We start from the raw sequence: 23,638 nt of genomic DNA, 5'->3' as shown, positions 1-23,638 counted from the left end.
ACATAGAACTGCAGATGAAGCTGAAAAAACAAGGCCTAATTTAGAAACAAAATGCATCAAATGCAAGTGCTTTGGTTCTTTTGCCTAATTTCTTGGAATTGTCATATTTATTCCCACCTACAGAACTGCAAAGCCTTCAAAGCCCAGGTCTTTGCATTCACTCAGATTGCTTGTAATAATCCTGTTCCATTTTAAAATGTCCACTTGCAAATGTTTACCATGGATGACAAATTTACTTTGTCTCTTGCCTTTTGCTACATTTTAGTACTTCCTTTAGCCTCATCCTAGTGCTGCTACAGAATTCCTTTCATGTTGTCCTTTATAAATGCATACTGTCATATTTTTTGCTTGATTTCATTCAATTACATACATTCCTGATCATCTGAGTAGTTTTCCTTATTAAAAAATTGTCAAAAAAAGAGATGCTTGAGGTTTGCTTCAGTGTTCAAGTCTGCTTGTTGGCTTTTCCTTTTCCAGCTTTTCTTGTTTTCCTAAATATGGCTAGCCTCATTTTATAAATATATGTGACACTGCCACCAAGTCAGGTTTAGAAACTGATTGCCCAAACAGTAAAGCATTTAAAGTTCTCTCAAAAAAAAAAAAAAAAAAAAAAAAAAAAAAAAGGCTGTGTGATGCAGTTGCTGGTTTTGATACTGCGTGTACTTCCTCAATAAATATCTCTTGAGAGTTCTGCAACACACCAGGCAGATGAAGCAAGCTTATTCTCGTGGCTCTGTTGGTAGATTGAAGATATTTGTTGTTTTATATTGCTTTTTGGAGGGCAAAACACTGTTGAGTCACCCACCATAAAATTCGCTGTACAGAGTGAACTAAATGCATAAATCTTCCCATATTTCCTGTATTTTTACTATGCTGCATCTGCAGGTCTTCACAGTACAGCATTTGCAAGGGCAAGGCACAGAATGAGTAAAGTTATTTTGTGCATAGTTTCATTTCATTAATGCTCTTTTATTTTAAGGCATTGCTTCTTTCAGATAAAGCTTTAAAAAAGGACATCACCGTGCTTAATCACTAAAGGGAAAAAAGAAAGTTAACAAAAGACTATTACACTATACATCGAGAAATACAAGAAAATAATAAAGAAGTCATTTAAAGCAGGCTCTAGAGCTATGTACAGTAAGAAAAGCAAAGGTATTTCACCATTTGTCCTCTATAGACAATGCACTCTGTTTCCCTTCCCATCTTTAGACATGACTGGACTGATGCTAACTTCACAGAGTAGAGATGTTTTCAGGGAAGACAAAGACAAGGCCAAGAGTACCACAGAATTGTCAAGTTCTTCCCCTATCCATTGGCACTAAGTGTCAGCAAACAGTTTAAATAGTTAAATCTTGTTCCTTTTTAATTTTTTTCCATCTATGTAGTGTTTCACTGAAAGTTTAAAAAACAAAAAACAAAAAAAAAAGCTACCATTCTATTCCTTTTCCCTGTCAAAATTCAGTAGTGACATAGTGGGAAAAGGTGTTTTGGGAACACCTAAGTATTGAACACAAGAGTTATCCTTAATGGGATATTGTTAATACTGTCCATGGCTTAGGCAGCTGGCAACCAAGTCTTTCAGTAGATTACCTTCCATGTGATGAATTTCAACTGCCTGCAACACAACACTGAGGTATTATTATCTCTGTGGGCTGCCTTTTAACATAAGCAAAACACCATCTTGTCACACCTTCAAATTTGCAAAATCTTATGTTATCAATGAAACATTTTTTCCCCAATAATAGAACAGTTCCTTGAAAATTTGTTATGGTTTTTTTAGAGAAGATATTGGGCCTTTTGGCTCAGAAATGCCTTGGCATCTCACATTGTTCACAACGGATTAAGGCAGGATGATTCAAAAAGGTACAGGCAGTACAGCTCCACTGAGCTCCCTCATCTTCCTCTGTGTCTTGAGATTTTGGTGTTTTGGCAATGGGCCTTTGATCTGCAAATAGCAAAAATATTTTGGTTAGAAATCACAAGGTCTGTTTAAATATTGGATGATTTTTACTATAATATTACTATAATTCTATAGCATTAAGTAGTAGATTAATTGAGTTTAACAATTCACACTGCACACTGTGAAATCTCACCCTCTTCTTCTCCTTGCCTTTATCTTTGGGGAACATTACCATTTACAGACATTAATTAAATATCACAATATTCCCCTGGGGGGGGCAGGATGGGACATCATCCCCCCTTCCCCAATTTTTCAATTTAAAATCAGATAAAAGAGACTCAGAGAAGCTGATCTGATCTGGAGCAAGTCTCAGTAATAATGCTATGTACCCAGTGCCGTGTTCTATTTTGCTTATACTAAGTGGTGGTGAAAAATATTCTTAATACGCCATCACTACAATTTCTGAAGTGATTTGTTACAAAACTAAAATACTTGGGTGCATATCACTGAAGGCCATTTCTATGTTCCAATGGAGTAGCCCAAATGCTTTTCCTCCTTCTGCAACCTTTCTATATTCTGAACTTTTTGTTTCCTCTCTATGTCTTGAAAATATGACTCAATCCATTGCCTATTAGAGAGGTGAAGACAAAGGGAATATATGTAGTCATTTTGCTTGGTTATACTTATTTGTTACAAGGTATTTTTTTAATTGGAGAGAGGGGCTAGAAATCATTATGCCAAAAGACAGAAAGAAAAGAAAGGATCATTGAAGCATTTTTTATTTTAAAAAGCAGAGAATATAGGTACAAAAAGAGGAAGTTAACTGTGATAACTTTGAAATGGGTATGTTTAGGGGTACCTAGGTGGCTTAGAAGATAAAGCACCAGGCCTAGAGATGAGAGGTCCTGGGTTCAAATTTGACCACAAGATACTTCCTAGCTGTGTGATCCTGGGCAAGGTATCACTCTTCTGCCTTGGAACCAATACTAATTATTGATTCTAAAACAGAAGGAAAGGGTTAAAAAAAAAAAGGAATTGCTATGTTGAATTTGTTCTTTCCTTTAAGAGATTTGTGTTTGTTGCTGATTATCAAATTCAAAATGATTATAAAATAAAAAAAGAAAAGTGATACATTTACTAATAGTTTTGGTTTTCTTTAAGAATGAAAATGCAAAAAGCATTTTGAAATAGTTTTAAATTTTAATCAAATTTTAAATTTAATGTACTGTTATACAAATGAGGCCTACGGTAAGGGAAGAAGCTCAAAAATTCTATTATTCTATTGTTCCCATCAAAGTATCTATTTGGGACTACTGAGTGCTGGGAAGAGCCACCACCACAAAAGATGCCTTACTCTCCTTGTTATCTATCCTTTCTACCTGGTTGCCTAACATGTCACAAGATTTGACACAGAGAGAAATCCATCCCATTTGATGAGATGGAAGTCTTAACCAGGCCTTACCATTTTCCCTGAAGATGAATTCTCTTTTAAGTGTTGTCTCTTCCAATTAGAATATGAGCTTCTTGAGAGTAAAAAATAATCTCTAATTTCTTTCTCCACTGCCAAAATTCAGCTAAATTGGTGAAAATAAGATGTATTTTTGCTTCCATGTATGGAAGCAAAAATACATCTTATTTTCACGAATCTAGCTGAATATGTACTCTTGATATATATTCATGAATTTCTTGGGGTTCAGGGGTGGAGAAAAGAAAGGAAGTATGGACTCCAGGTTAACAATCCCTGATGTGGAGTGTTGTTAAACAGTGTTATGAGTTACATAAAAATACAAATACAAGTGGAATAGCAGTATGGTGACTTTCAAGAGAGTTCAATATGTAGCAAAATAAAAGTTCCTCTTCTCATAAGATGAATATAAATTGTCATCTTTTAAGAAGAGTCTATAAGTAATATGCTGTACCTGGAGCAACTCTGAGCTTCAGGTAAAGGCAAAAAGTAACCTATTAAAAAACCAAACCCCAATGGTAGTTCTACCCTGAATCATTATCAGTATGTGTAATAGATTTATTCTGAAATGAAATATCACTTAAATCAAGAGGAAAAGGCAAGTTGGAGTTCAAAACTGTGTGATCAGGTTGTAATATATAATCTAAGCTGATGTAAAAGTTCTTAAACATATTTAAGAAGCAAAATTCATTTCATGAATAAAAAGAAAACTAACTTTTTACCATTTTAAATGTCTTAGTTTTGACAAAGGCTTCTTTTTCTTTTTTCAAGCAAAAAAGAATAATTTTATTTCTAATGAAAATATCTAATATATAAATTGGTATGCTTTTGCAATAGAGCTTTTAAATAGTAAAGATCTTTCTAGAGTTAAGAAATTCTGTCAAGTTTAATAATGAAAAATGCCTCTGATTAAGATAGGCAACACCACTTTAAAAATCTAAAAGAAGAATGTTTTATTTATAAATAACATATATTCATTCCATTCATAAAGTCTTATAATGGCAACAATGTGATTTTGATGATACTGAAATATTATAATTTCATGAGGCTGCTTCTCCTCTTTCTTATCTTACTATAACATTTTTTATACCCCAGTTATTCATTAGAACCAAACACTTCCTATAGCTCTGAGGTAGCCATATGTATGAAAATTTACAAATTCTGAAACAGGATGCTTGTAAGTCTCAACTACACTGGACTACTAAAGTTTTACTGAAGCATGACCATCTAATTTTCTCTATAAAGCATTCAAATATCATTTAAATGGCTCAGGGAGATAACATAGCAGCAAAGTTTATAGTCTTTTTTTCAGCTAAGTAGGTAATAGACAATTAAAAGTTGACTAAAATTCACATACTGATGATCATATGCTGCAATAAGAAATCTGACTCTTTTTGTTAGGTATAATTTTCCCTTACTAAGTATACCATTCTGTCACTAGAGAAGTTCTACTTCCTAAAGTTTGAAATTGAGGAAGAAAAGGAAAAGATGCAAAATTAAAAGTATTTAGGGTAAAGATATCTGAGGCAAAATAGATGATATTTATATTATCAAATACTGCAAAGTTAAATTTAATGATCAAAACGACACACATAAAACCCAATGGAATTTTGCATCAGCTATGGGAGGGGGAGGGGAGAAGGGAGGGATAGAACATGAATCCTGTAACCATGGGAAAATGCCCCAAATTAATTAATTAAATAAAAGTTTCAAAATTAAAAATAAATTTAATGATCTAGCAGCTCTCATATATAATCTAATCTATGTATAGGATGAACAAGAATTTTCTTTTCATTGAGGAAACTGCTAATACATTGCTCAAATACAAGTATATCAATTTTCAGTTGGTGAGGTTCAGAAATATCGCAAGCATATTTCATTAGTGTGGCATCACTATAAAAGGAGGGCATATATTTTTCTAGAATATGAACACTGATATGCTAGACAGTTTGGGATATCATGACAAAGAAATAAGGGTGTATTTATGAAATGTAACAGAAAAAATGCATAGGGGAAAAAATCCTGGTCAAAAGAAGCACACATGAATAAAAAAGAATTCTATTGTAATTCAAAATATAGTTAAAAAGTTAATTTTGAATTCTTATTAATGTAATAATGAAAAATTCAGAATTCTGAAAATTTTTTTTTCCACAGTAGCAAAAAGAAACATATTGTGATTGTATTCTCTTTTACAACACATAATCCTTCATTGAAGGCAGAACAGAAAATGCTACGCTAATTCAGATCTAGCCTAAGATTGACAAAAATAATTTTTTCATATTTCAATACTACTGATTCACTATTGGAAACTCACAAGGTTTTCAGTTTCAGTGCATGAAACTTAATAAGTTTTAGCTTCGATGGAATAAAATACTTAAGGATGATTCTAAAACAATTAGAACACAGCCTCCTTCCTCAAGGATAAGTTTTGAAGTCAATTTTGCTGCCTCAATTTCACCTGCACATAAAAGCAAGGACATGGTTTATTTATGGATGAATTCAAGTAAAGCAATTTACTGTCCCAAATAGTTATATTTCCAGATTGAATTAGGAAGATGACAATCTACTTTTAAATGCTACTGAATTTGTTTCTATTGTTTTCATTATTCTATTATTTTCATTCTTATGTTTATTCTGGATGGGAAAATGAATTATTTTTATGTAATAAAACACTCATCTTTTTTTTCAGGCTATTATTTAAAAAGTCTGATATTTCTTATTTTAGCTCCTCTTACACCTTTATCCTATCCTTTGCTCTCCTTTTCCTTTCATTTTATTAGGACTGGAATTTATGTCACGTCAACTACCTTCATCTAAACTGACATGGAGTTTTTCAGAATATATGTAACTAAGTTTTATTTCTAAATGCTTGTTGCTGGCTTTAACCATTTATTGCTTTTCTGCTGTAATTCAAATGAAAACTTTTCACTCATTCACCTTTATAATTCTTTGCTATGTAAAAAAAGGCACAATTTCTCAACATATACATTCTTTTAAAAAAATTTTCACTTTAACTACCACTTTTCCTATATATGCATATGCCCTGAACTTCAGAAATGACAATTAATTAATTAATTTTTAATAGATGCCAGTCAGCATTTATAAAGCACTAATATGGGATCATGAGATTTTTAGGTATAAGGTGACTTAAAACTTCCTGATTTTATGGCTAAGCAACATAGGCTATCAGGGAAAGGGGAAGTTTCTTGACCACCACCATACAGGCTGTAAGAGGCTGAGCTAAAATATCCAAATTCAAGGCCCCTGACTTTGGACTCAGGCCTCTTGCCACTAGAACACTTAGATTAGATAACCGATATGATAGTTTTTAGTTTCTGTTTTTCCTAACAAGGCCAATCTACTTGTCATGTCAATCAAATCATAACATTACAGTTTTATGATACTGATGAATAAATCAGTTGTATGCCTCACTTTATTCAAGACTTAAATTCTTGAAAAAGCGTGTATAAGTCAAGTTATATTTTAAATATATTTTGGATACTCATTTTATTTAAAGGCCTAAAAACACAAAAAACATTCCTAATTTAATTTTAAATAATTACGATTTTTACATATGAAGTTTTCTTTTAAAAAACCAAACAAACTTCTTTAAGGTCCCTTATCAAAAATCTAAAACTTACCCAAATTTAGGAAGATGAAGGCAGTCTTGATGTGACATTTTATAACACAAATCTTTGCATTTAGTGAATAGTAAGACTCAATATTTGCGTAATACATAGTAAAAACTAAATGCATGCAAAAGTTAAAAAAAAATCAGGTTAATTGTACTGGTACAACTCTGAAAAATTTTCCCCAACCTAAAATAACAGGAAAAAAATCCTTTTAATGAATTCACTAGTAAAGGAAATAATTTAATACTTAACCGATGTGCTTCTAGAGTAGAAATTGTTAAAAATATATGGGATTTTATTAAAATTTTGTTCTTTCGAGATAAATCATTTTTTCACATACCTTTGGGCTTTGGTGGCACAGGACCTACAAATCCAATATTGTCATAAAAATTATGGATTGCGCTGGGATTAAAATGTGGTCCTGAAACAAAAGATAGGTTTTTTAAAGCTCAAAAATATTTGTTTATAAAAATGAAGTATTCTTTAATAATCATCATAACAATGGCATTGGTAATCTCTTTCACTTATACCTAGAACTTCTGATTTCAAATTACAATCAACTTTCAGTGAAAAATGAGTTAATTCTTAATTCTGAATCAAGAGTAAACTGAGGATGATCCTCTAAGAAATGAGGCAAAAGTAGCAGATTTGGAAACAATTTGGAGCTCAATCTCTAAACCCCTGATTTAAGGAGGCCTAAAATTTTAGTTCCCAATTGTGTTTGGTTTCCTCTCCTCCCAGAGCTTTTTCTACAGCATAATTTTTGGTTATTTCCCCATAACTGTAAGTTTAAGTCTTATATAGGACTAAATGAAATTGTAAACAAAGTTATTCTACATAATATCTGTTTTTACTAAGAACATGTCAAAACACCTGTTAAGTGGAAGGAAACAAAAACAACAAGATCACAGCTCCTATCCACAGTATTACAAATTTAGAAGTTTTTTATTTTCTTCTTTTAATGCCAAATTAAAGCTTGACTGGAGTAGAAGCACTTTTATCTTTGTCTTCAATAACAAGGGCTTTGAATGGCAAAAGAAAAAAGGGGGGGAAGAGGCAAAAATAAATGATTCATTATTTAATATCAATTTCCACGTTGCCAGTGCTTCAAATATGTGAAAAGTGTGTACCAGCATAATCCTGCCTCCACATATCCAATAAATAAAAAATTCGTTTAGAGTGATTATAGAGAAATATTTTCTGGCAAGCTGAGAATACAGAAACATTACAGTAGAAAGGCCAATTTTCCTTAAAGAAGTAGACAAGATTAAATATTCAGACACAATAGGATTATGAATTATAATTAATTTCCTGATTTTTGTTTTTTTAGTAACAAAGAGAAAGTAAATCAATGAGAAGTATTTTGGGTAATTATGCACTGAGTCAATACTTTACCTCTGGCTTGAAAAAGATCAATTTCTTTGGTTAGACAGTCAATGTCAATCTGCAGTTGTCTATTACAACTTCTTAACTGCTGCATTTCTTCAAGCTGAAAAATAATTCCATGTAAGATGGATCTCTATTTAATCCTCAAATACTATTCAAGTTAAATTGGGGAAAGGGAAGTGTTTAATATAGGGTAGGAAATGGAAAAAAAAACCCAACTTTTTATATGACAAGAGTACCTGATCTTATGTTAAAATATATCAATTATAAAAGTTATGACAAACTTACTGAAGGAATTTGGGATATGGAATTCGATCTTTTTAAGCGCCTTCGAGTTAGGTTATTCTCCATTTCATTGACCTCAGATTTTAGTTTATCCAGCTTTTTCTTCTGAATCTCAAGTTCTCTTTGAAGCCGTTCCATCCTGGCCTTCTGGTGTACCAGTAAAGCTGCAATACATTATTAGTAAACATAAGGTCCTATCTACATTATTACTCATAAAGGTAATACTTAAAAACCTTGGAAGTAGAAGTAGATATCAGTATTTCTGGGAAAAAAAGATTTACTTAATTCCAAGTATATTTTATTACAACAGGGACATTTTAAGTGTTGATAGTACTTTAAAAATCTAAAGTAAAAAGTGTTTTAATTTATTATAGTAAAACAAATATTGGCCACATGGATTAATATTCTTAGATCCACATATTACAATACTGACTTCTGATTCTTCAAATATATGAATGAGTATGATCATCTGAATAAGTTGAATACTCCCAATAGTCTTCTGAAAGATAGATTATGTAAATTTTCTACATTTAAATCAATTTAATAAGCACTTAAGTACTTACATGTGCCAAGTTCTTAACTAGATCTGGGAAGACAAAGGCAAAAAATAAGAAAACAATTTGCCTTCAAGGAACTAAGACATGATTCTTAAACACACTAAGGCTGATTCTACTAGAACACTGGTTCTAGGACACTGCTACTAACCATGGGTAAATCACTTAGTGGTGCTGGACCTCAGTTTTCTCTTTCTTAAAATGGAGGTGGAGGGAATTTGGATTAAGCATAGCAGGTCCTTTTTAGCTCTAAAATGTAATGATTCAATCAAACAAAATAATAATTTTGTAAGGAACTAATCAACTACTATCTTGGTCACTGAATAATACCATTTGGTACATTGTAGAACCGAGGGCACTAACTGAGGTTTGACCTAGGGTAGTACAAAAACAACTAAAAAATGTTCAATGGACTCCATCTTAGGTAGGTGAGCTCAGACAGTGAGATGGTACAGGGGACAGAATGCTGTGCTTAAGAGTCAGGAAGACCTGAGTTCAAACATGGCCACAGAAACTTAACAGTTGGGTGACATAGGGCAAGTCATTTAACCTCTGTCCCAGTTTCAGGGTTGTTATGAGGACAAATGAGAACATTTATAAAGTGTTTAGCACAGTTTCTAGCCCACTGGTACTATAAAAGGATTCCCTTCCCTTTCTCCCTTGTTGACCAAAGGATCAGACACTAATTATAAAATTTACAGGTTTACGTTCCTCTTTGCTTTTTCTTTCCTTATTCCAAGGAAAAACTGACCATATTGGGAATATTTGTTTAGAACTGTGGATTCTATTAGCTATTAGATTATTAATGAAGGAAAAAGAAAGATAGAAAAAAAAGAAAAGATACACAGCAGAAACACTTACCTTCCATTCTCACTTCAAATCCTTCATCCTCAAAATACAAACTTAGTTAGAAACACCACCCAAATCACAAAAAAGGTCTGTTGGTTTTTTAAAAACTCATAATGAAGAACATTATATCTATTAAGAATTATTAAGCATAGAACAAGTGAATAATGTATTATGTTTGATTATAATGATCATTTCCCAATTTTTAAAGTTTCTACCTCAGATAGGCTTGGTGGGGAATATGACATAAAGTTGGCAGGTAGATATTCTTCTGATTAAAAGGCAGAGACCTGAATCAAATACTTTAAAATTTGACTTTGTGGGGGGCAGCTGGGTGGCTCAGTGGACTGAGAGCCAGGCCTAGAGACGGGAAGTCCTAGGTTCAAATCTGGCCTCATATACTTCCTAGCTGTGTGACCCTGGGTAAGTCACTTGACCCTCATTGCCTAGCCCTTACCCACTCTTCTGCCTTGGAGCCAATACACACTATTGACTCCAAGATGGAAGGTAAGGGTTTAAAAAAAAAATTTGACTTTCTGAATAAGATATATCTGGGAGACACACAAACTATTTGTAAGAGTAAGAATAATGTTCAAGCTGGCTTTGGGGAATCCTGGCAAATTTTTGGTCCAAATGAATATGGAAAGACCAGAAGGAGTATTTCAAAACTGTCTTTAAAAGTTAAAACTTCACATGAAGCTCATTTATACAGAAGAATTTCTCAAAATGGGTGCTACAAAGATTAGCCCCATCTATCAAACCCTTCAGCTACTTGGACAAGAGAAAGGCTCAGCCATTAACATCACCATTTTTATCTCTTCATGTCTTGAACAAAAATGTAAGCCTTTTAATACTAGCCAGTAAATTAGCAAATAAAGGGGGGAAATGCTCTGAATACTGATAGAAGCATTCAGTAGTTATATATGGGGAGATAATGTAAAGATTAATAAAAGGGATATAAATATAGGGAGAGGAGAAGGCAGAAGGAAGGAAAGCAAGAGGAGAGGGAAAGAACCAAACTGTTAGGACATTTACTATAACTTTCCCTCTATATCAGGCTAACACATAGAGTGTAGGAAGCTAGAGCAGGAAGGGTTCTGATGTCATGACCTTACTTGTAAGATATTAAATCACCTTTACTTCTTTGTTTGAGAAAGGCTATTTAATTTGGAAGAGAAATAACAAACTGCAGTGGTCTTTTTTTCCTAGAAAGAATATTACATAGAACAAAATTGTTATTATAGACTACTATTTGGACACAGCAATATAGTACAACATCAATAAAAGAAGCAAAATGTAGACAATTAAGTCTTTTGCATGGGAAAAGGTGAGGGAAGTAGAAGGGTAACTGCTGAAGACAATTATGAAAAGTAAGACATACCTGGATTTCCTCCTTATCTAACACAATAATGGATTACCTATATATTGGTCAATATATTGAGAATATGTATTTACCTGGGAAAGGAGTTGTACTTACTCATAACTAACACTACAAGCTAAAGTTATACAACCCATTTGAATCCAATTCCTAAATATATTTCAGATATTTTAAGGAATGAGAAGGGGCTACAGAGCTCCATAATGTAAGCCAGAAACAATAAGAAAAACAAAAGAAATAAGGAGTAGATAAATAAATTGAGGTGGTATACATGCCAGCATATATAACTTTTTTATGCATATAACTTTGTTGTAATAATATTTTCTGCACACAGTAAGATCTCATGTAGCTATTAATTATTAATGAAGGAAAAAGATACCATGATAATCAACAGTCTCAATTTTTATATTTTTGTGCAAAAAGTGCCTTCTATTCAAATCATCAGTGTAAGCTGGATCTTCTGGGGACTTGCAAGTCAAGGGAATTATTACAGTGAAAATGAAAGACTTTAAAATCTTCCCATTGAAGCATGGTGCAATGGAAACAGAAAGAATGGGATCTTGATTCTAAAAGACTCTGCTACTGACTACCTGTGTGACTCCTAGTAATCAACAAACATTTAAATACCTACTGTCTTCCATAAGTAAATAAAAAGGATACACGAGGTAAATAGAAAATAATTTTTATGCAGACTAGATGGATATGAGAGAGGGGAGAGAACTGGGGCAGGGTGACTGAAAAAGAAGTTAGTAAAAAAATTCAAATAAGTGGCAATGTGAAATAAGGTGATAACTGTGTGAATAGTGAAAAAAAAAGTGCCTGTTTAAATGAAGAGAAGAGACTGCATGTAAGAGATAGTGAGGTAGTAGAAATGACAAGAATACAGAACTGACAGGATATGGCCAATGGGAAGCCTGAAGAGTTGAAGCTCCAAGGTACTGAACCGGAGTGGCTAGAAGGATAGTAGTACCCTTGACTGAAATGGGAGAAGGGGGAGGTAGATTTTATGGGTAAAAAAATGAGTACTATTTTGGAGTGCTTCTAGCACATCTAGTCCAAAATAGCCAACAGGCAGTTGGTGATGTGAGGTCTAGAGCTCAGTATACAGATCTCTATACAGAACTCATCTATACAGATGACTGAACCTTGGAACTGATGAAATCAGGGAGAGAAAGGATAAGGGCCCAAGACAGCACCCCTAGTCACAGTAGGACAGAGGAATAGCCAGGTAGATCAGAGAAGACAAGAGAGAACAGTGTCACTAAAACTCAGAAAGGGTGCTCAATCACGTCGAATCCAAGATAGGTGAAAAACAAGGTCTGAAAAAAAAAAAGGCACTTGATATGACATGATCAAGAGTTGAGAAGTAAGAAGAGAAGTGAAGGCAAGAAACAGGCATCATTCTCTAGGGGTATGATGCTGGGAAAGGAAGAAATGACAGGGGCTGATAGTATAAGGTCAGATGAAGGTATTTTTTTTTTTTTAAGGATGGAGAAGATTTGGATAGTGAGAGAATGAAGATTTAAGAAGAAGGGGAGAAGTCAATCTGGGCCTCAAGTGACAATGTTAAAATCAGAGGGCTAGTCTAGATCACAGATGTCAAACTCAAAGAGAAGTAGGAGCTTTATCATACATGAGGATACAGATGCATATTGACTGAGAAAATCTTATTTTGTTAAATGTTTCCAAATTATATTTTAATCTGATATGGGTCTGCAAACCTGTTTAATAGCTCTGATCTAGATGACCTCTAAAATCCCTTTCAATTTAAAACCCATATTCTTAATTTTTCACTCAATTATAATTAGTTAAGTTTTTCATTATATCTCAATAGCATTTGGAACTCTAGCATATTTTCGGATGATATTAAGGAAAGAGAATTTAAAAATTATGGATTATAAACTCTATTCAATTTTGAATTTTATATACTACCTGCTGTCTTGTTCATTGTACCATAGATGCCTGGTTAATAAAGATGAGTAGGTAATAAGAATTTCAATTCACTTTAAGTTGTAAAAATGTAGTATTAAGAAGCTCAAATTTGTGGCTTATTTAAAGGTTCCTTGAATGATAACATTAATGTGTTTTTCAACATGATTTATGGGGTGTTTTTACATATATTTTAAAATGTGACAATAAGGTCACAAATGATGGTCCCTTGATGTTTTTTTTGGTTGTTGTTGTTGAGCTATTTCTACCACTAAAATAGCCCAAGAAGCACATTAACATCTATATAACATAGTCAAATCTTTTAGCCAAGAAACCTTAGATTATGCTATTTTGCTTTTTAGTGGGGTAACAAAAGGAGAAAGGATTAAAGAAAAAGTATTATAATAATCTGTACTCCAAACTGAATATCAGTGAGGTAAGTATGACTTTGTTAATAAATCCATTCTGGCTATTAACATTATCCAAATTCTGATTATGTTAAATACTTTTAAGAGGCATTAATAGAAATAACTACAAATGATACCTGAAAAGAACACTTTTCTGGGCAATTTGGAAAACTTTTTTTCTAGTCAAATAAGATCACAGATCTAAATAAGGATATAAGAGAACAGGAGCCATCAAGTCATTTTGTAGCTGAGGAAAGTGAAGCCCAATGTGGTCATATGATCTTCCCAAAATTGACCCATTTCCTCCTCTCCTCACCTTACAACTATTTGTCATGGACATAAAGTTTAGAAGATATTTTTCTAAAGGAAATAAAAAAAAATTCTTCTCTTTCCCACTTAGACTAGATTTGGCAATCAGGTCAAAAACAACAACAACAAAAAAAAAAACCCATCACCAACAAAAAACTCAACCTAGGCTTAACTTCTTGTGTTTTCTTATTTGTAGATAAAGTGGCAACAATTGCTTTAGCCAATATTTTGCAATAGATAACAAAGCTCATGATCTGGATAGCAGCTGGAGTGCTTATTTTACAAATTTTTACTACTAGCATATTGTTTGCCCACTGTAGGCACTTAAAACATCTGTTCAACTTAATTGAATTGTTTAAAGGTAAATAATGATATTAACAGATATCTTATTTACTGAACAGCCCAAACAAAACTTTTAGTCAGAAACTGTTATAATGTACTATAATACATATTTATAGTATACTACATATATGCTATACATATATAGACTATACTATATGTATGTTTTAATATACAATATGTATTTTAAAAGTAAAAGAACTGAATTTCTTTAAAAGAAATGAATACTTGTAAGGATAGTGTAACACTCAATTATTCTATAAGGTTAATTTCCCCAAAATTTATGATTTAAACTATATTTTAATGATAACATACTAAGACATGGATCTAGAAAAGATACTTTTAATAAATTCATGCATAAAATATAGTATGTTGATGCATATTTCAAAGAATAATTAGAAAATACGATACTAGGGACTTAAAACAATTTCTTTGTATTTTATTTTTGCCATTATTATCAGTCAAATTAGTGGAAAATAAAAGAATTGTGTCTTTTACAGTAGAACAGTTATTGATGATGACAAATAAGGATCAATATACAGCCCCAAATATCCTATTCTTCATTCTTTCCTATTCTTAATCTTTTTATTTTAAAAGATACCCGTTAATAGCTTATCATTTTCTTTTCATTATAATTGTCATATATTCAGCTTTTGAGATAAGAACTCACTAACAAAAACTGCTGAGAAAACTGGAAAACAGTATGGCAGAAACTAGGTACAAACCAGTATCTCATACTCTATGCCATGACATGGTCAAAATGGGTATATGATTTAGATATAAAGAGTAGTACCATAAATAAATTAGGGGGACATACAATTGTTTACCTGGCAGATTTATAGAGAAGGGAAGAATTTGTGATCAAATAAGAGATAAAGAGCATTATAAGATGTAAACTGAATAATTTTGATTATATTCAGTTTAAAAGATTTGACAAACAAAATCAAAGTAACCAAGTTTAGAAGGGAAACAACAAACTGGGAAATTTTTCTCATAACAAATTTCTCTGATAAAGGTCTAATTTTTCAAATCTATAGAGAATGAATTAAAATTTTCAAGAATATAATCTGTGCCCCAATTTTTAAATAATAAAAGAATGTGAACAAGCAATTTTTAAATGAAGAAATCAAAGCTATCAATAATCATATGAAAAAATGTTGGAGGGGATGTAGCAAAATTGGGACCCTAATGCACTGTTGGAATTATGAACTGATCTAACCATTTTGTAGGGCAATATGGAACTGTGCCCAAAGAACCATAAAATTGAGCAAACCCTTAGATCTTTTAATACCACTATACTGGGTCTATATTTCAAAGAGATAATAAAAAAAGAGAAAGGACCTATTTGTACAAAAATATTTATAGCATCTCTTATTTATAGCAAAGAACTGGAAATTGAGGGAATACCCTTCAATTGGGGAATGGCTACACAAATTGTGGTATATGTTGGTGATGGAATACTAATTGTGCTGTAAGAAATGATAAGCAAAATTATTTCTGAAAAAGTTGGAAAGATCTACATGAACTAATGCAGAGCAAAATAAGCAGAACCAGAAAAACATTATACACAATAACAGCAATATTGTATGATGATCAACTGTAAAAACTTGGCTATTCTCAGCAATGCAATGATCTGGGACAATTCTGAAGGACTTAAGAGAGGGAATGCTATCCACCTTCAGAGAAAGAACTACTAGACTCAGATGGATATGGATCAAAGCATACTATATTTCACATTACTATATTTAAGGCCTTATTTGGGGTTTTGTTTTTATATGAGTATGCTTTTACAATAATAACCACTGTGGAAGTGTTTTATATGGTAATGCATGTAATGGCCCAGATCAAATTTTTACCAATGGGGTGAGTGGAGGGAGACAGTTTGGATTTTGGAAAATGTATATTGAAAATTATTGCTAATGTATTTTAGAAAATACAATATTATTATTTTATAAAAATATTATTGATAATTATAAAAATTGTTGTATATTCAACATACCAGAAATATTGCTCAATAACAGAATAATTATTCTGAACAGAACTCTAAATAGTAAAATAAAATCCCCAAATAGTAATGAAATATTTTGCAGTTTTGAGAACTGATACATATATAACATGTTTTCTTACTCTGCAAAAAGTTTAGCTGCCATGGAAAATTTTTCTATAATGGTGTGTAATGGAGAATTCTTTTTTTGATAATAGATTTGATTGGGTGTTGTAATTTCCTGACTGGTGACATAATAAAAAGAGTTCATTCTGCCATTTCCTACAATATAAAATGAGTTCCATTGAGTAGACTTTTGGTTCTCAATACCTAACAGGTCAATGATTAAAGGGAGTGGAGAATCTAAACATAAAAGTTAACTGTAAGAAAATATTCTTTGGCAGGTAAAGTCAGAAGGGCCAAAAGTAGTATGGATGTTTTGTCTGAAGGAAAAAAATTGCAAATCCTTTGCCAATAATATGACTCACTACTGATGAGCTATTTTCAACCTTTGATTTTTTCTGTAAAAGATTCAACATCATACCTATCTTTTTGTAACTTACATTGAAATTATAAAATAACTCTCATTTTGTTTCTTCTAGCTGGCACATGCTCTTGTGGCCTTACAAGTCTCAGTTTTAACTTATTTCCTGGTTTTCTAGTACCACAGTTGAGGAAAGCAGAGCCTTGAGAATACTTTTATTAATTAACTTTTACTACTCTCCTTTTCCCCAACTTTACTGAAATAAAGAATCAAATAACCTATCTTACAAAAAGTGATATTCTATTCTGAAATGCCTGTTATAGCTATTCAAATCCAGGTTTCAAATATTATAAGAAAATGAAGGTAAATTTGTATGTGCTATTTTCTAGTTCTTGAAGAATAAAACCAAGAATAAGTTTTCCTTTCAATTTTCTTCAAAACTCCACCGAAATGCCAAGTTCCCACAACTTTAGAAATATCATTTTCACAAATGGAGTCAGACTGCCCTACAAATATGCTAATTTGTTACACTGGAAGTTTCAAACTCAAACAGAAACACATCCCTGTAGACTGCACACTGCCTTAGAGAAATTACAATTTAATATTATATTTGATTGTATTTTAGTTTATGATGTTAAATAACCCCCAATTACATTTTAATCTGATTAGGAATACCCACTGGCCATAGAACCTGGGCCAAGTGTTTGACACCTCTGTTTAACACCATATAAATTAAATTGAGGGAGTTCAAAAAGTATAGTTAACTCCTTGCTAAAATAATGATAATTTTTGACCTGAATTCAATTAAGGAACTGTTTTTCCATAAAGAGTTATAGGCCAGGAGTAGAGAACCTACAATTCTAATCTCTCTCTTAAAGGCCCATATCTTTTTCCTAATTCCCATCAGTAAGAGCTGCATTTGGTACCTGGATTTGGCCACTAGTGACAAAGATATTCAGTCAGGAGACAAGGAGGGGGGGAGAGAAAAAGAGAGAAAGAGAGAGAGAGAGAGAGAGAGAGAGAGAGAGAGAGAGAGAGAGAATGAATGAATATATACGAAGTACTAACATGCCTCCAAATCCACAGTATGAATAATTGACTGGGACTGACATGGGCATTGTTCAGAGATGGCAGGGACCCTGTACCCCTTAACTCAGGCAGGCTATGAACAGGGAAATTCCCTTCCCCCTTCCTGTCCTTGTGACTCCCTAGGTAAAGACCATGATCCTTGGACAGCCCTTTAGGTTGAGAAGACAAGAGATACACCTTCATGCCACACCTTGATAGCCTAAGCCCACCAAATGCCTGAGTGCAAGAAGTCACTTCCACACTATTTTAAAGAATATAAAACCCCCGAACTGGAGATTTCGGGAAGCAACTCCAATAGTTGCTAGCCATGTCTTGGAGAGCAACCCCCCATGGTTGCTCTACTTATGCCATCTAGCTGGCCATTAATCCTATCTTACTAATACATCTTTCTTTTTTACTTTTAAGCTAAGTTAGGAGTCCTCTCATTCTTGAGAAAGGTTTTCTTCTAGAACCCAGCAGTTCACCATTTGCACCTCCATAACAGGACCACTTCATCCATTTGTTCCTTTTCCCATTGGAGGAAAAAAAATGAACAACAAAAAAATTCCTCCAAAAAATAGCTTATAGTCTGAAATTTGTAGTTGTAAGAAAGTCCTAAAATTACTAAATATTGTCTCTTAATTATTTTGCTTTCTTCTTGATCATCTCTTAAATGCATTTTGGTGCATGGATGAGCAAACACATTTTCACCAATCCATTTTGCATTGTAATTCCTTATTTAGAGAATATTTCATTTAAACAGCACTTTTCAACCAAGAATTGCTTGATTTGGCAAATAAAATCTGAAGAACTGTTAGATCTAGATTCTAAGTAAACTTTAAGAAATAATTCTTTTGTAAATGAGAGAATGGAAAAGTAGAAATTAGGAAGTCTGGAAATTTCTAGTACTGTTTAGTATCAAAAAGTTAAGTGACTTTAGGTGATTTATTAATCTTTTCTGAACTTCAGTTTCCTTGTTTGTAAATGGGGTTTTGACTACTCAAATTCTATTTCCATGACAGAATAAAGAATAACAAAGGTTGAAAATGGTGGTAGATTAGGACCAAGATAATCATGTTGTTCAGTCATTTTCAAGGTCAAATGTCTGTCAAAGTGGCATGACACCATTTGGATTTTCTTGGCAAAGATAATAATAAAATGATTTATCATTTCCTCTCTAGATCATTTTACAGAAGAGGAAACTAAGTCAAATAAGGTTAAGGGTCATATAACTAGTAAGTGCCTGAAGCCAGATTTGAACTCCAGAAGCTGAGTCTTCTGGACTCCAAGCCCATATCTTATCTACTGCTCTAAGTTAATCATGTGGTTCCCCTAATTCCATCTATTTTGGAGTTTATTAAAAAAACAAAAACATCAGGGAATAAGGAAAAAAAATATATAAAATAATAGCATCTATAGCACTTTAAGATTTGCAAAGTGCTTCACTAATATCTTATTTGATTCTCCTAACTACCTTGGGAGGTAGGTGTTGTTATTATTCCCATTGGTATAGATAAGAAAACTGAGGGAGGCAGAAGTAAATGACTGGCCTTCTGTCACCTAGCTAGTAAGTGTCTGAGGCTGGACTTGAACTCGTTTCTTATACTAGATCCAGCACTGTAACATCCAGCTGTCTCAAGATAATATGGCATATCCTACAGCAATGTGACTTAGTATTTTTTTGTTTACACTTAGTTATGTTCACAAAAAATTCAGTGTCTATTTAGAAATCATTTGCCTAAACACAAGAAAATAAATTCTGACATACATATGCTTGAGTCAAAGAAAAAATTCTAGTTTGGAAAAAAATGAGAATTGTATAGAGAAATGAAATTAGTCATGGGATATTCAAACACAAGGGTTCCTGGGGGTGAAGTGGGGATAAGAATATTTCTGGTGTGACTATCAGTCACAAAGTACATGGGAAATGAGAATGAGTAAGCAGGTCTCACTCAGCACAATCCCTACTGTAAAACTCACAAAATGTGGCAATATAGTCAGACATTTCCAGCAAACTTTTTGGAGAACCATGATAACTTAAAAGGCAGAAAAATGGTTATAGAGTGAGCAAGGTTATCATATAATTCTCTAACTACAATTTTTTTTAGGAATGAAAATTTTTATTCTTTTATGCTGCTAAGTTGGTACCTTTCATTAAAATTAAAGCAAGCATACTTTTATCTTTATTTTAAAAAGTAATATAATTTCTAATTAAGCAACCTAAGGCATAGGGAGATGTGTGTAGGAAATGAATAATTTCTATATTAAAAAAAAGTTGCACATGGCACATGGTATGGTAGGGTCAATATTATGCCATAAATTAATAAGGAAATAATTTGCCTCTAAGATTACAATAAAGCAGGCCAGCAGAGTTGGGAAAAAAATGGTCAAACAACGGCAGTTTGCTTTTATGACTAGAAAGCACAAATTAGGGAGCAATTAAGGCGAGAATGCTAATTATTCTAGTACTTTCAATTCTTAAATATCAGACTTAATGAGAATAATGCTATGGATAAAGAAAATAAATACAATCATTTCTTGATAATTTCTCTAAGACATATTAATGAAGAAGAAATCGGTTTCCTTCCATTTTTGAATTTTGATTGCAAATAAAGAGTCCTGGATTTCATAGCAATTTATACAAAATGCAGAATAGTTTACAGTTTAGCATGAAACAATAAAACCTCTTAAGAAAAAGTTTAACGGAACATGTATCAAATTCTTATACAGAATAAAAACACAATTGATTACTCTTCCAATCATGTTGTTATGTTATCTGTAAAATTTAGATTTTATGAGAGCTTATTTTTATATATTAAAATTCAAATGAATGGTCTTGCAGGTCCAGGGTCAGGATATATTTGTTGTTTTACCATTACTATAGAATATAATGACATTGACAAGTTTATTACTTTAAATGAAAATTCAGGCCCAATGGAAAATAATTTGTTTTCAGTATTAGTATTACCTTGCGTGTAGGCAGCATCATCAGATCCCATACTCAGTTTCCGGGCCTCATTGATCCTATCCACATGTGCTAAAACAGGGTCAGTGAGATGTTGAATACCCTCAGTTTCTACATAATGATCAGGGTGATTTAGAAGATTTGTAAGTTCAAAGGTTGGGGACACCACCCCTGGAGAAACAGCAGGTGGCTTATTTGGAGAAACTGTTATTTTAAAAGTATATTTTGTATTAGGCTGGGTGACCACCACTCGAGGAGAAGTTGCAGTGGTGTTGTTGCCTACTGCCCGACTCTTGGGTGGATGGTGATGAATAAAGGCAGGGCCCATGCTTACTTGCCCAGACATATTCCTGGAAGCAGCTGATGCTCCAGAGTTCGTTGATATGAAGAGAGTGGGCTGGTTCCGCATAACCTGTTCATCTCCTGTGGTGGCATTAGCAGAAATATAGACCTTGGGCTGACTGCGGGATATCACCTCATCTGTATTTGGGGGGCTGGCAGCTATGTAAACAGTGGGCTGACTTCGAGTTAATGTATGGCTATTGACAGAAGAGGGATTATTAGAGGTTCGAGGTCCAGAGGAACGCAGTTTTGAAGAATTGTTTCTTTGTGGAGGTTCAAGTTTGATTTCAATTTGGTTTTTGCGAGGTCCTGTTGAGATATTTTGAATGTTAAATTGGCTATGGGCAGAAGACTGTGAGCTACCAGATGAATGAATTGTTGGTGGTTGAGGCGTAGTAGGTGAACTGATAGGCATATAGACATGAGAGGTCTGATGGCCTTGCTGGTTTGTCTGTTGTGTTGAGGTATGTGACATAGGATTAGATGCAGGATAAGTAGTCCAGGGACTAGGTTGTGAAGGCTGGTAGACTTGTTGAGGGTGCATGGGATTAAACTGAGACACCCATCCAGGATGTTGTGGTGTCTGTCGAGTTGTACCACTAGGAGTTGTGATGTAAGGCCTAATGTAGATAGAATTTCCCTGTGGACTATTAAGTCCAGGTGGAGGTACACCATGTATGTGCAAAGATGTGGGAGTATTACGACCAGTCTGAATATTTGGGGCTAAAGTTACCATAATGGGATTGAATCTTGGAGTTTGTTGAGAAAGGTTAGATACTCCTTTGCTGCCTAAGTGAAATCCAAGGTGTGGTGTTGAATTTGAAGTGCCAGATGTGTTGGGCATTCCAAAAACATTAAAGCCCTGTGGAACTTGAGCTGGTGCTGTCTGAGGTTCCTGTTGAAACAATTCACTGTTGGACTGACTACCTTGGAGGTGTCCATCACTGATACTGTGAGTTAGAGTTCTACTTCCATTCATTCTACTTCCTTCCCTTCCATGGTGATACACATTTTGTGACTGCAAGTCCAGGTTAAGAGAAGTCATGTGATTTCGTAGACCAGCAATCCCAGAATCATCCGAAAAATTCAAGTCTCCTTCACCATAAAGATACTTTGTACTCTCTTGTGATAGAACAGCACAACAGGCATCCAGGTTATTATTATTCTAGAAAGGAAACAAAATAGTTTGATGTCAGCAACCAAAAATTCAACCTTATACTTTATTATCATTACTAAAGTTTTGTAGATGATCTTTGAGGTCTCATCCAGCTCTAAAACTATGTAGTTGATAAGTACAGTTATTATTACACGGACATGAAAGGTTTCCAGGTTTGTCTCTGTATGCAAGGGTCTGGCAAACAGTAGGTGCTTAAAAAATATCTGTTCATTGATTAAAAGCAGTAATATAATCACTGGCATAGAAAGTGGAGTTCTCCATTATAATCATAAAAGTGAGAGACTGTAGACCGGCAAGGTGGCAGTCTAGCTCTAAATACAACTAATCTCTCTTCAGCAATTTATATAGACTATTAATAAATGAAAGTAAAACTTTCTATTCTATTTTAGGAGAAATAATAAATATTGTATCCAAGATAACAACTGAAATTGGAATATATGAAAACACAAATGAACACTATTGAGTTCACTCTATATGTATTTAATCAATACCTACTTGTTAAGGAATACAGTGCTATTCAATCAATCAGTGAACATTTATTAAGAGCCTATTTTGTGGCAATACAAAAACAAGAATTCTAGCTTTCAAGGATCTTAGATTTCATGACAATGGGCAACATACATATACTGGTAGACTCAAAATATATACAAGGTAATTTGGAAGGGGAAACAATAGCAGTTGGGAAGACTATATGTGGAAGGAAAGAATCTCATTTGATTTTAATCAAAGTAAAATATAGATACTAAAGAGATGAAGAGGAAGTACAATTTTAGACGTGATGTTTATAGGGTGCAGAAAAAAGGATATAGAATGTTGTGTCTGACAACAAGAAGGACAATTTATTTGGACTTTAGAATGTGTAAGGGTAGGTAAAGTATAGTAAGTCTAGGAAATTAGTTTGGAATTAGGTTGTATAGTACTCTATATGCCAAATGGAAGAATTTGCATTTGATATTAGTTTAAGAGGGAACAACTGTAGTTTCTTAAGCAGAGGAATGACATGATTAGACCTGATCAGGCCACCACTTCCTAAATAAACATTTTAGTTTCTCCCTCTGTGTCCAACAGAGTGTAAACAAATACTAGCAACTTTTGGTTGTCCTCAAAATTCCTTGATAGACACTACTTACTCTAATCTCCCTTTTAGATTTGCTTAAGAGTTAAAGTGGGACCAAAAAAGCCATTTTG

At 33.3% G+C, this 23,638-nt stretch overlaps 1 protein-coding gene across 1 annotated transcript in view; it reads right to left on the bottom strand.

Moving 5' to 3' along the window:
* Positions 1–953: 953 nt before the first annotated feature.
* TAB2 (TGF-beta activated kinase 1 (MAP3K7) binding protein 2) overlaps positions 954–23,638 on the bottom strand; it is a 117,225-nt gene continuing 94,540 nt past the window's right edge. The window contains exons 3-7 of the mRNA XM_044671649.1: positions 20,935–22,438; positions 8,672–8,832; positions 8,393–8,486; positions 7,338–7,418; positions 954–1,945 (exon numbers count right to left, since the gene is read on the bottom strand). Coding sequence (XP_044527584.1) covers positions 1,803–1,945; positions 7,338–7,418; positions 8,393–8,486; positions 8,672–8,832; positions 20,935–22,438 — 1,983 coding nt within the window. The 3' untranslated portion in view covers positions 954–1,802. The remainder of the gene's footprint in view (positions 1,946–7,337; positions 7,419–8,392; positions 8,487–8,671; positions 8,833–20,934; positions 22,439–23,638) is intronic.

Source organism: Gracilinanus agilis, chromosome 4 (assembly GCF_016433145.1).
Source record: "Gracilinanus agilis isolate LMUSP501 chromosome 4, AgileGrace, whole genome shotgun sequence".
Classification (NCBI taxonomy): Eukaryota; Metazoa; Chordata; class Mammalia; order Didelphimorphia; family Didelphidae; genus Gracilinanus; species Gracilinanus agilis.
Note: the sequence above shows the minus strand (reverse complement) of the source record. Positions and strands in the feature narration are given on the sequence as shown.